This window comes from Loxodonta africana, chromosome 21, assembly GCF_030014295.1.
Source record: "Loxodonta africana isolate mLoxAfr1 chromosome 21, mLoxAfr1.hap2, whole genome shotgun sequence".
NCBI lineage: Eukaryota > Metazoa > Chordata > Mammalia > Proboscidea > Elephantidae > Loxodonta > Loxodonta africana.
In genome coordinates, this window is record NC_087362.1 from 30,135,096 (window position 1) to 30,148,966 (window position 13,871).

The 13,871-nt window shown below is 46.8% G+C and overlaps 1 protein-coding gene across 8 annotated transcripts in view; it reads right to left on the reverse strand.

Annotated features, from left to right (window-relative positions):
* Nucleotides 1-13,871, reverse strand: part of ZC3H18 (zinc finger CCCH-type containing 18) — a 52,391-nt gene that overhangs the window by 28,973 nt on the left and 9,547 nt on the right. For 6 of the 8 annotated variants that reach the window (XM_023558077.2, XM_023558075.2, XM_023558078.2 and 3 more), the window contains 3 exons: nt 8,434-8,518; nt 7,617-7,685; nt 307-455 (listed from right to left, as the gene is read on the reverse strand). In XM_023558077.2, coding sequence (XP_023413845.1) covers nt 307-455; nt 7,617-7,685; nt 8,434-8,518 — 303 coding nt within the window. The remainder of the gene's footprint in view (nt 1-306; nt 456-7,616; nt 7,686-8,433; nt 8,519-13,871) is intronic. The other 2 variants (XM_023558083.2, XM_023558082.2) reach the window with 1 other exon arrangement.

The following is a 13,871-nucleotide window of genomic DNA, read 5'->3' on the forward strand; positions in this document are numbered from 1 at the left end:
AAGGGAAACGATGAGACAAAAAGAAAACGTTAGAATCAATAATGAAACACGGGAGCAAAACCATCTGCAGACACACCAGCCGGCCAAGTACTGCTGCTCTCACCCGAGCCTCAGCAGCCCTGGACATGGCCTCCCCAGGTCTGGGGTGACCTCCTCAGAGCAAAAGAAGCTTCTACAGGGGCAGCTTCATGACTCCGTAGTCACAACACCCTTTACACGAGGCCTATTAATTTGTTATAAGCTTAAAATGCACAAACGGCCCGGAGTCCTGACTTGGCCACAATCAGAGAGGAGAAGCTCACGCACCCAAGGGTTGGCGGGCATCAGTGGGTGCGGTCCGAGAGGCGGGGCGCCATTTGGTGGGAAGGGCTCAGCTTTGGTGATCAGGGAGTAGTTGCCCTTGTCGTTCACGCCAGGGTGGATGAACCTACAGTTCATCCCCCAGGTGCAGTTCCCTGTGGAGACAGAAGTTGGTCAGAAAGTGTCCTCAGCACCCAGTGCACGCACCAGGGGGCGCTATCATGCCGTGGGTCACAGCAGCAGCCAGCAGTGACTGAGGACCTCTGACGTGCATGCTGCATGCTAGATGCTTCCACATGTTGTTGAATGGGCCCTCACAGCCCAGTAAGGTGGGGGAGCTGAGCCTGGGGGCCCAAGCCATACTGCCGGGCAGGCAGGGCCTGGGCTTAGGTCACTGCACCTGGGCCTCGTGCGCACGGGGAGCCCACAGCAAGGAGGCCCTGTGTAACATCCTTGGTCAGGGACCTTCCCAGAAAACAGCACGTCCTAAAAGGCTGTCAGTTCTCCAGGGCTCCTGGAGGGGACTGGGCTCACATTTTAAAGGTGAAATGGCCCATTTCAAAGCCTCTTTCCAAAGTGCCAACACACTCCAGCTCTGAAAACAGGCACTTTCCCTCCTGGACAGGAAGGTCTGAGTGCCCCCCGGCTCTGAGCAGCGCCAGGGTCGGAAGCTGGGGGGCACGTGGTCCCCTCAAGTCCCCTGCTTAGGGGTCCCTGCTCAGGGGACACTGCTGGCTGCCATGCTGGGTCTCACAGGCACACACCGGCATACTTTTTACTCTGGCTCAAAAAACACCAACACCAAAGTAGAAATTAATCAGCGGCATAAAAATATCAGAATTCTGCACATTTGTCCCAGGGTAATCTTTACCAGCTTTGTACATCTCCATTTCTCCAAATTTTCACAAACCACTTGAGGATATCTCTAGTACTTAAAAGATGTATGTTAAAGAAAAAACACGTTAGCAACGATAATATATTTGGCTTCTAAACTTTGCTTACAAATAGCAAATAAGAATCAAAACCTGTCTTCTAGCATCACCTGGCAACAGAACAACGGAATTATTAAAGGAAACCACACGACTTTTCAGCACAGAATGTAAGAATTAGGCTTTTAATTTAACTAGTGAGCATGCCACCTTTTTCTGAAATGGGTAACATGCTCACGCAGTTGAAAAATAAAGTATATAGTGACTAAGCAGTTTTTAAAAAAAAAAAGACATTTTCAATGTGTTAACATGTAGTTAGATTTTATGCCACATTTTAATATACTGGAGCCCTGCTGGTACAGTGGCTAAGAGCTACAGTGAACTACAACAGCTAACCAAAAGGTTGGCAATTTGAATTCACCAGGGAATAAAATAAACAAAAATATTCATTTCCCATTTAGGAAAAAGCCAAATTTTACCTTTAAATATTATGTATACTTAAGCCCTGGTGGCATAGTGGTTAAGAACTTAGCTGCTAACCAAAAAGGTCAGCAGTTCGAATCCACCAGCTGCAGCTTGGAAACCCTATGATGCAGTTCTACTCTGTCCTATAGGGTTGCTATGTGTCGGAATCAACTTGATGGCAATCGGTTTGTTGTACTTTTTTAAAACTTATATTAAAATTAACTTTTAATACAATATAACACATTGGTCTAAGTTAAACACTACATAAAGTATGCTTAAAATTCCTTCTCTGGGATTGTAAAAATGACAAAGTAACTTCTAAAATGCCTAAGAGGGTTTGAGAGATCACATATAAGTCAAATGAGGCTGGGGAGTGTTGCTTCACAGAGGCTCAAAACTCCAGAGCCTCAAAGTCATTTAAAACAGTCATGCATTGGGTGGTGGACATGTGGGTGCTTGTTATTCTCTGGTCTTTTCTGTATTAAAAAAAATTTCAAAACAAAATAAAAATATCACCTAGGATCCCACTGTCAAAAGAAATTGGTTATCATTCTCACTGTTGGGGGAACAAGGTCAGCGGGGAACAACCACGGATGGAGCCTCGGAGGAAGAAGGCAGAGGGCAAGAGCTGGTGCGTCCTGGAGTCCTGGCTGGTGGGCAGTCCGCTCTCTGCCGAGCACATGCCTCAGGTCCAGGCCACCATGGGAAAGGAGGCTTGTCCAGGACAAAGTGTGGTTGGTTCCCATATCCTGGCAAGGACAGTCATCCGGTACACGTTGGACACAAAGAGAACAGGATTACTGCCACCCCACTTATGTTTTTAAAAGTGAATATTTATCTGTGTAGGAACGAACTGTCAAGACTGGAGAAAGACTTTGACATTGCATTTTCTTTACTCTCTGTCAGCACATATTACTTTCACAATCTAAAAAAAAAATAAAAAATTGTTAAAAAAAAGAGAAACAGAAGATTCTTCGGGAAACAAAAGCAAAAATTAAGACCTTCTAGGTTCAAAAAAGGGAAAAAAAAGCAAAATTCTTTGCTTCTAGGTGAAACTTTGAGAGACAGGTTATGTGGATTTCAATTCTGTGTAAAGAAGCAGGCTTACAATGATGTCAGGGCTCTGTGTCTTTGTCTATGTGTGTGTGGCCGGGGAGGGGTCCACGCTGTACAAGGGAACCTGGAGAAATGGACAGTCCTGGCAGGGTGGGGCCAACGTTTCTTCACTTCTGAAACTTCTGAGTGACTTCTGGGGGAACACAAGGCTTCAAATGCCTTCTACTTCTCACCTGGATGGGGGGCACATCAGCAGTTGCCTTATTACTCTTTATACCTTGCATAAGTGTTATAGTAGAAGGTACACAGTGAAAAGTCTTCCTCCTATTCCCATTTCCAGAGACGGCCACCAGAGGCAGCCACCAATTCACTGGAGATCAACCAATCAACATAGCCACCCCCATTTTTCCCTGGGTGTATTATACACTCGTGCTGAGCCTGGCTTTTTTCTCACTAAATAATATATCTAGGAGAAAGGAACCTGTATGCTTAACAGCAACAAAACTCAAACCTCATTTCTGAAACTGATTCAGGAGGCCCCTCAGCAGAAACCAAGGAGACTAGAGGCACAGCAGCAGAAGGCTCGATTTTACATGGCAGCACCCCTGGCATCGGCTCCACGTCCACCCAGCTCAAGCAGAGCTGACTCTGCTCCAGTGTGTGAGCACCTCAGGAAAGAAACCACCCTGGGCTGTGGGCTGTACTTGGTCTGCGTGTGTGTATTAGGCTGTGAGCACGCTCACACACGTGTGTGTTAAGTCCAGAAACACTGTCAGAATTTGAACAATTTGGTGCATGTGTTAGGTTATCAGTAGAGTGCTGGCAGTATATGTGCAGCTGTACTCTCACTGTATCTGCAGGGCATCCTGTCAGGACAGCTGAAATCATTTCAAAGCATCTCTCTACTTTCCGCAAAAAGCCCTTGCTTCACACTGAAATTTTAAATGAAGAATGCTTCTGACAAAGTAGTCTTAGTCTTATTTAAATAACCTTTGACCCCCTTTCCCGCTAACCCAAATAACTCAGAAGAGATAATACAGGGAATGTCGAAGAATTTTAAAGTGCTTCATCATTAAACAAAAAATACTTGAGCAAACGTAGGCAGAATATATAACAAATCTAATAATAAAATCTGAGGGACAAACATTACTCTAATAGGCACAAGACCCCAATGAACCCCACGCAGCACATTATGGCATTAATGACACAACAACACAGCACTCCCGAGTAATTTCCTTTTCCACCTCATAGAGCTATGGCAGACGAAAACCACCGTCACATTTCATATTCCATTTTAACTTCCTTAAAGAATACATGCATCATGGTAGCTGATGGAATTCAGATAATTTCTTGGCTGCTTCTTTGTTAGTAACATGTACTTGAAACTGCTGGTTCTCTAACTTTTTAGACCAGGACCCAAAGCGCCTTTGTCTATACGGGCTATCTCTACTGATATTCACTGTACTAGGATTAAAACTGAGAAATTTAAAGGATATTTTATTATTTCAAAACAATAATAAATCCAATATATGTTAACATAAGTATGCCAAAAAAATAACTTTTTAAAAAGTTGGGGAGAAGGGTGTTATGGCCTATCTGCTCTGAAACAACCAGTAGTGAGGGCTGGTTTTGCTGAAGTCAGTGAGGAAACCTGGGCGCACGCAAGCATGCGGGTGGAAAAGGGGAGAGTATGTTAACAGCATTTCCAGATACTCTGGGACCAGCCTCGACAAATAAGGGCTTCTACAAGGTTAGCTGCAATACGGAATCTGTAATCCTTTCATTGAACTTTTCAAAGCTCTATTGCACTGAAATCCATTGGTCTACCCTGAACGTTCAGTGGCTCTTTTATCCAGGGATGATCTTGTAGCATCATGCAATAGTCAAGTGGAAAATACTAAGTATTAGGAAGCTGTCAAGCTCATGGTGGTGGATGTAAGTTTGAGAGTGTGAATTTTACCATGAGCCACAAATATTGCCAGTTATTTTCCTTGAAGGGGCAAGCCTGCTTCACTTACTCTTGAGAAAATATCTGCAAAGTACCCAAGCCTGAATAAGCATGGTGTTCCACAGAAAGGGGAGCTAGCTCAGCTCACTGATCAAATAACCACAACAGGCTTCTCCTCCAAATGGCTTTCATTGCACTACAGCATTCCTCGTATCGAATGTTGAAAAGATGTGTACTGCGGGAGGGATCTTATTGGGGCGATGGAGAGGATCTGAAACTAAACTGTGGTGATGGTTGCACAACTTGGTAAATTTACTAAAAATCATTGAATTGTATGCTTGCAATGGGTAAGTCTTAGGGCACACTAATAATACATCAATATAGTTGTTTTTTTTTTTAAACCTATACTCAAATGTTGAGATTTAACTAAATCATAATTCCTTCCTGACCAAAAGGGGGAAAATGTAGAAGAGAATTTCACGTTCTCATGGAATCCAGATTTTCTGGAGCCAAGAAGGCTGACGAACCCCTGAAAAAACTATCGCCCTGAGATACTCTTCAAACCTTAAACCAAAAATATCCCCTGAAGTCTTCTTAAAGCCAAATAAAAGATTAGCTTAACTAGTAAAGAATGTCTGCCTTGAGCACTGTGCTCCTTTAAGATCTATCTATATGAGATCAAACTGAAAACAACTTGAAAGACAGGAAGCTTAGGGGGCAGTGAGTTAATGTTAACAGGGGGAGGAACAACTCAGAGAACATGGGTAAGAATGGTCGCACAACTCGAAGAGCATCATCAATGTCACTGAATTACACATGTAGAAGCTGTTAAACTGATGTTCTACTCTGTATATTCTCAACAACAAAAACAGATTATTTAAGAAAATCATAATTCTTACTGTTTTATCAAGGACATCATTCCGTGAAGCTGGTCCTACTAAATGAACGCACAGGGGTGGACACATGACCACTAGCAGTCTTAAGATCATTATGAAAATAATTTTCACCTCAGGGACCCTGGGAGGGTATCAAGAATCCCCGGGGGTCCACAGACCACATTTTGAGAACTGCTTTAAAAAGAAAGAATGAAGGAACAGAAAGGAAGAGGTCTGGCATATGCACAAGCCTGGTGTGGACCACAACTAGGGTAGATCAGAACCCTACCGCAGCACATGTTTATGGAAAACGCGATTCATTTGTGGAAATAATTTGTGTCTTGATTGTTCAACACAAACATATGTGAGGAAAAAATACACCATAAACAAAGTATCAGGGCTTTAAAATGTTTCCCAGTTATGCTCCTAACATATTTTGCTGTCAATGACTGCAAATATTAATGAGTTCATTTGGGCAATTATATGATTAAGCTACAAATCACAAAACGTAACGGAATTAATTTCATAATTCACACACCATAAAATCCACCCATTTAAAGTGCAAAAGTCAATAGTTTATAATATATTCCCACAGCTGTGCAACCATCACCACTATCTAGAACTTTATCATCCCAAAAAGAAACCCATTAGCAATTATTGCCCCTTGCTTCTCCTCCCAGCCCCTGGCAACCTCTAATCTTCTTTGTCTTTATGCATCCAAATACATAAAGCAGTATTCCTGAGACAAAAGCTCAGATAATGCCCGATTAACCTGTGAAAAAGCCAGCTCGCCACTAGCTTCCTTCAGATTCTCTGCTGTAGACATTTCCACACAGGGTCTGACTGTTGGAAACCGCGGCTCAGCACTCAGTGTAGCCCTGAAGGTTCCACTTCCTAGAGGACTGGCACCCACAGGCCTGCTGAGTCTCCACTCTGATTCTGTGGAGCCGCCTCTCATTGCTCGTTCACCAAGGCCTTGCCCAGTGATGGGCATTTGCAGTTTCCAGTAATGGTTTCACTTCATCTGTTTGTTTGCTTCTGTTCGTAAACCCTGGCAACAAGTTCGGCAATTGGCATTCCTGAACACCTGCACCAGGGCTCCATGGCCCAGATGGTGGACACCACTGCCTCCTGCTGTGGGAACTGCCAGCCAGTCCTGAGGGACCCAGCTACACTTGGAGCCATACTGCCACCAACAGACCAGATGCAGCCCATGGGCCGCCTGCAGACAGTGCTAACTCAAACAAGGACAGGAAGACAGAGATGCGGCACATACAAATATGCATGTATTTTTTTTCCCCTCATTACTTTAGAAATTTGAAAGATGGCTGATGCCATTTATCCCCACATCATTATGGAAAAATGTCTCCTGCTTAAGTTTAGCATTTCTGAATGCGGACACTTCAAATACCAGAGCTTTTAAAGACTGATAACAATTTACTCTCTAAAACGTGTTACATGTTCAGCTGCGCTCCTCGGTGGCCGTGCCGGTCACCGTGCTTTCTTTACAGCACAGGACCATGTCACTGGGTGTCCACGCCCACTGCGAGCTCCGCACGGTGTGGTCCCTCCTGGTGCAGGGCGCAGGGCATAGGCTGTGGCACAGCAGAGGTCCACCGTGCGCACATTTATTGTGTGTCCGCTGCCTTCTCCTGGCAAAAACGGCAACCATCGTGGAAGCAGGGCAGCCGCTCCCTCCCCAGGAACACAGCCTCCCCTCGAGGACACGCCCAGAGGGGCAGCAGGGGTCACCTCTCTGTACCAGTGACAGGGCTGTTTCAGGTGCGGAACCCACTGCGCCCCACCACCTGCCCTCCCTGGGCTGCCCGTGCCCCCCGCATGCCCCCCCACTGCAGCCTCACTTGGCAGCCCTCGCCTGCTCCAGTGCCCCCTCCAAGCATGGAGGTCTACACAGCTCCCTGGCCCAGGGCGCACCCTGTCCTTCGGCTTCACAGCTAGGCTCTGAATCCGGAGAAGGAAGGTCAACCTCTGGAGCAGTGGGAATTTAAGGGGCTAAAGAGTGAACAGAGCATATTTTTGTACCTTTAACCTGGCCTCTGAATGGTATGGAATTTGATAGTGGTGGAAGAGTGGATAATGGTGGCACAACATCTGGAAGAGAAGTACACAGGGAGGTGTGAGCATTAGGGGTGGTGCCGGCTGGGCCAGTAAGATGCAGAGAAGGCGGAAACATCTTCCTACCTGACCAAGGGAAATGCCAATTACAAGACACATGCTGAAACTAATTCTGCACCTCTAAGACACCCTTACAGACGGGAAAATGCTCATTTCTATTTCCAATTGCCTGAGATTTACATAACAAAACAGAAGCCATAGTACCTAACGCTACAGGGTTACGATACATTTAAAAATGTTGTTAGTCCTGACCGCTGAATAAGGTTTTATCACACTGCCACCTGTTGCAGCTGCTTAGCACACAGTGTTCAAGCTACAGGAGAGGGAGAGCCTTCTGCTCGCACAGGCCTCCCCTGGGCCATTTAGATATCCACTCCAAAGGCAGGATGCATTCTGACATATCTTGCAGAAAAGTGGTAATTTTCCTTACAGAGATGGAAAAATGTCAAAGCTGGTGCCTATGGCATTTGGCCTTATAAACATGCCCGATATTTAAACCAGAGTCTGCTGCAGGTGGGCAGGCTAGAGTTGGTGCCTTTCTGGGTTATTCTTTAAAGTGATGATAGGACTGGTAAGAGGATCTAATGTGCAGCCTCCATACCATCACCACCATCAGCACATGCCGCCCTGTAGGCCTACTCCAGGTGTTCGCAGGCTGGACTACCACCACACGGCCGGGAAACCCAGACACAGGGCTGCTGCGGGCCCCGCCCCAGACAGTTACCTTTCATGAAGAAGCGGCAGGTGGGACGAGGCCTCACCTTCCTGTCACTGGGGTCCTTGACCTCGCCTTCTTCCAGGTCATCATCCTGAAACAGATGAGGAGATTGTGAGAGGGATCATTGGACCACAAGAAGCGCCACCCAGAGGAAGCACTGGGCGGGGCGGGGGGAGGTCTACCAACCGGTACTGGTCTGACCAAACAGGCAAGACAGACAAACCCGGTGAAGGCTGAGATGCCCCACAACATCAGGTCTCAGCACCTATCCATGTACATACATTTCCCGAACCTTAGATTCTTCACCCACAAAATGGGGTGATCCCGGAGGGTCAGCTCAACTGGACTGGACCAAAAGCAAAGAAGTTTCCGGGATAAACTGAATGTTTCAAAGGTCAGCGGAGTAAGGGCGGGGGTTTGGGGACTATGGCTTAAGGGGACTCCTAAGTCAATTGGCAAAATAATTCTATTATGAAAACATTCTGCATCCCACTCTGAAATGTGGCGTCTCGGGTCTTAAATGCTAACAAGCAGCCATCTAAGACGCATCAATTGGTCTCGACTCACCTGGATCAAAGGAGAATGAAGAACACCAAGGTCACACGATAACTATGAGCCCAAAAGACAGAAAGGGCCACAGGAACCAGAGACTTACATCATCCTGGGACCAGAAGAACTAGATGGTGCCCGGCCACAACCAATGACTGCCCTGACAGGGAGCGCAACGGAGAACCCCTGAGAGAGCAGGAGATCAGTGGGATGCAGACCCCAAATTCTCATAAAAAGACCAGACTTAATGGTCTGACTGAGACTAGAGGAATCCCGGCAGTCATGGTCCCCAAACCTTCTGTTGGCCCAGGACAGGAACCATTCCTGAAGACAACTCATCAGACATGGAAGGGACTGGACAATGGGTAGGAGAGAGAGGCTGATGAAGAGTGAGCTACTTGTATCAGGTGGACACTTGAGACTGTGTTGGCATCTCCTGTCTGGAGGGGAGATGGGAGGGTAGAGGGTTAGAAACTGGCAAAATTGTCACGAAAGGAGAGACTGGAAGGGCTGACTCATTAGGGGGAGAGTGAGTCGGAGTATGGAGTAAGGTGTATATAAACTTATATGTGACTGACTTGATTTGTAAACGTTCACTTAAAAAAAAAATACTTAAAGCTCAATAAAAATTATTAAAAAAAAAAAGTGTAAGGGTAGTAAAAACCAAAAAAAAAAAAAAGGGGGGGTGATCCCAAAGCTTCCTCACAGACTGAGGCATTAAACAGAGGAAACTAAGGAACAGCAGTCTGTGAAGGACATGAGGCACTTCACAAGCTGGACTTAAGTGTATTTCTCTTAATTAGCCAGTTTTGGCAAGAAATGCTTATATCTCAGGATTTTAAAACTATTTTTGTACACTTAAACAAAATCACTGAGCAAAAGATTTTAAGTCCCTTAAAATTAAACGCATCACTTCCTCTCATTTAAAAGTCTGGTAGGCAGGAGGAGGGAAGTTTAGCCACCAAGGCCAAGGATTCCACTCCCTGCAGCCAGCTCCAGGTGGCCTCTTCTCTCGCAGAGTTCCCAGCCTCGGCTGTGCACACTTTAGAATAAGCCTGGTTCTCACCCCCAGGGATTCTGATTTAAGAGGTGAGGGGTGATTTCCGGGCCAAGATCCAGAAACACTGCTCTGCGCTCCTCAAGCCACGCTCACCCAGGGCCTCAGGACCCGACCGGCAGCAGACAATGTCATGTGGACCCTGCAGTGGACACCTCTCTTTGGACCACCTCCAGCCAAGCGGTACCACCGCCCCCTGCCCCCCAACATCTCTGGCATGTTCTGAGGACACACCGAGCTCCCCATGTCCAGGGTGGACACACTCCTCTCCCCCAACATCTGCCCTTCCACATGGCCCCAGCATAATCTGCCAGCCAGGTGTCCTTCCGGCCTCTCTCCATCTCCAGCATGACCACCCTGGTCCAAGTGCCCACCCAGCCTCCCTGGTGGTGAAGCCTGGTCTCCTCACACTGCCCCTAAATGCTCCAATTTGCCCTCTACAGAGCAAAGTAACCTTTTCGAACCCCACACCTGGCCATTCCCTTCCCTCTCCTCTTCCCCATCACTCCGCTCATCTCGTTCTAGACCACAGCCCCACCCATTCCTGAGGCAGCCTTCCTGACCGGCCCTCCCCCTCTGTAGCATGTGTCATGGCTGCACATGGACATCCTCGCAATGATGACATATGGCCACTGTTGGCCCAACTGGACAGTGTGCTCCACGAGACAGGGAATGTGTCTCCTCACTCAGCGCAAGGGAGAGCAGTGTTGGCCTCACATGGGGCAGTCAGCAATTGCTTGTTGAATGAATAGATGCTGAAATCAAACCCTGGATTTATGATGGCTTAAAATTTTAAAGCTTAAATATTTGCATGACTTCCGCGTTCAAATTACTAGGTTAAGAAGAAACAGTTTATAATGAAAGGAACAGGCTCCTAAGAGGTCTATCCAGAAGGCGCATCTCTCTGAATGTCAAAGCACACGTGCTGCCTGAGTGCTGAGAGTAAGGAAACGCCGCCCTCCTCTGGCCTGGCCGTGAACCTGTGCTCGCTTTTTCCTACTATCCTCACGGCAGTAATCACTTCATGAAAGCCTTAATGTGGTGGTTTATAAAAGCTCAAATCTAAGTTGAGAGCAAATTTTCTTCGTTTCCATAAGAAAAAGCAAAATAAACTCTTCAGAGGTCTGAGCTTATTTAAGTCTCCCTGTTCCACTTGAGAATTTATGCACAAGGCCAGGAGTATGGAAAGTCGTTTTCAGAAATCCGGCTTCCTCTTCAGTGCACTGGGTCAGATTTAAAGAAGTGTTTCTGCAAAGAGGTGATTGTTGGTGCTCCCCATCTACAGACTGGTGAGCAGCCATATTACCATACACGGCAATACCGTGTAAAACCAAAAACCAAACCCAGTGCCGTCGAGTCGATTCCGACTCATAGTGACCCTACGGGACGGAAAAGAACTGCCCCATAGAGTTTCCAAGAAGCGCCTGATGGATTCGAACTGCTGACCCTTTGGTTAGCAGCCGTAGCACTTAACCACTACGCCACCAAGTAGCTACTAGAAATCAGTACTAAACAGACCACAGCGATGCCTGGAGAAGCACACGAGATTAACGGTGACCCCAAAGAACACAAACAGCAGCTACCTACTGGTCTCAGTCATCCAGTTCACTTGCCATCCAGGAGACAGAGGGAACACACTGCACTAAATTTAGGGCTTCCCTTTTAATTAAAATAATAATGCTAATGATAGAACACAGTATCCCGAGTTTTCAATTACATTCGTTTGGCATGATGGCCTTTTAAACGATGGATGATTAAAATAATCTCTTAAATCTTATAGGGAGTTTCATGCAAATACAACTCCAGGAAGGGACTTCTACAGCCAAGCACACATTCTCTGTCATTGAGGACTGTCACATCTAGTTTGTGATGATGGGAATTTTTTGGGGCCTCCCTGCTCCTCACACACGGATGGCCTTCTGGCCACTGGACCCGGATTGGAAATAGCAGATGTCAGAACACAGGAGAGGCCAAATGGGCAGGTCAGAGGCACACTGCTGGGCCTACAGGAAGGATAGAGCTGAGGAACTCTATGCAGATGCCACTCAGGACGGGCGAGAACAAAAGCAACACCTAGCATGGGGGAGTGCCCAGAGTGGGCAACAAAGCACCATCAGACCCTACATTGCTTGATGTAGAGCTACAGCAACCATGCCCTGTTGGTACACCTTTGCTAGCGCTGCCTGGGGTAAATATGCACGCAGATCAGAGGCGCCCAGGTCTATTTCAGTTTTAAGAGCCTTCATACAAACGAGTGTGCACGGGGGGAGCAAGGCTGGGTTCCTATTGTGGCTCTGGTCCATCCGGGCTGCGTTGTGACATCCATCCTCACTCCACCTCTGCTCCATCCTGGCCATGGTGATGTGGAGGCCTGCTCCACCTCTGCACCTTAGTTTCTTCTCTGCAGAATGGAGCACACCTTCCACGCAGGACTGCTGTGGAGCTTAACTGAAATGCTGCCTGCAGAGTACTCACGCACAGTGCCTCACGTAACACAAAAGCAGGAAGTGGTCTGAAAACGAAAACTTATTGTAACAGAAAAGGCCCTTAGAAATAATGCAGCAAAATACAATTAATTCTGAGCAATAATGTAATAGATAATTTGTATTTTCCTGTGCAGGTTTTTATTTTCCTTTTTAAAAAACAATGGATGTGCATTACTTATATAACTGCAAAAAAAAAAAAAAATTCTTTCAAAAACTGAAGCCTCAGTAACAAACGCAGATAAGAAAACTGAGTCACCACGTGCCACTGCCATGTCAAAGGAAATGGACACAGCACACAGAGAATAAGCTGGGGAGAAGCCTGGGTGGAGCCCTGGTCTTGCCATCTGGGACAATCACAAGCTCCCTCGTCTGTAAAATGGGGATAAAAATAGAGGTCTGGTGCCGCTTTTCCAAAGCCCTTGCAGCCAGATGTGTTTTTGGAATTTAGAAACGTTTTGATTTTAGAAAGGCAATACAGTGGAGTAGAAACGACATCCTGTAACTGACAGCACTATTTCTGCAAGGGAATGTGTGCCTGTTCACACTGAGTAGGATAAAGACAAGGTCACAGACAACCCTGTGTCAGTTTAGCTCAGGTCTGCCGCTAGATGAGTTCTCAGGTTTCCTGGATCTTACACCTACATGGACTCTTGTGGTTCAAGACCCACACAGGTGACAGGTGTGAAAGGAGTGACGATCCTAAAGTTTGTAACACTTGCGCTTTTTCTCTCCTGAGTGTCAGGGTGGGCTGCTGTGGCCCTGCACCTCAAAAGTGACATGGAGGGAGTGCACAAGTAGCAGTCAGTTAGGCAAGAGCACAGCCCTTTCAGAGAGAAAACTCAGCACCCTAAGGACAGGCTGAGGGAGATCTCCTAGGCTGAATCCAGGCACAAAAGGAACAGGTGAAATTCAACATGAGCAACTAAAAAATGCCACATACGAAGAAAATGCTTCAAACTGTTTTGTAGGAGGTGGGCAGTGAGCTACCAATGGTGGCCAAGGGGGCCTAGGACAACTTACAGAGCTCTGCGCCCACTGTGCCACTGCCTCTGGAAGTCTGCCCAACAGATGGGAGATGTCACCAGTAACAGCAGGATCAAAAGGACATGCAGGCCTATCAAAGGCTGGGGGACCCAGGGACTGTCTTGGGTTCTTTTAACCACACGATAAGGGAGACATAAAAACCAGGACCGAGTCAGGGGCAAAGGAGATGCTGCGCAACCAGTGAGGCGGACGGTCTTCTGTGAAGGCCAATCCCAGAGCAGACCCAAGTATATCAGGGAGCAATCAAACCGCTCCCCAAGCCCCGGGGTGGGGGCGGGGCGGGGGGGAATGGCCATGTGAGAGACTAA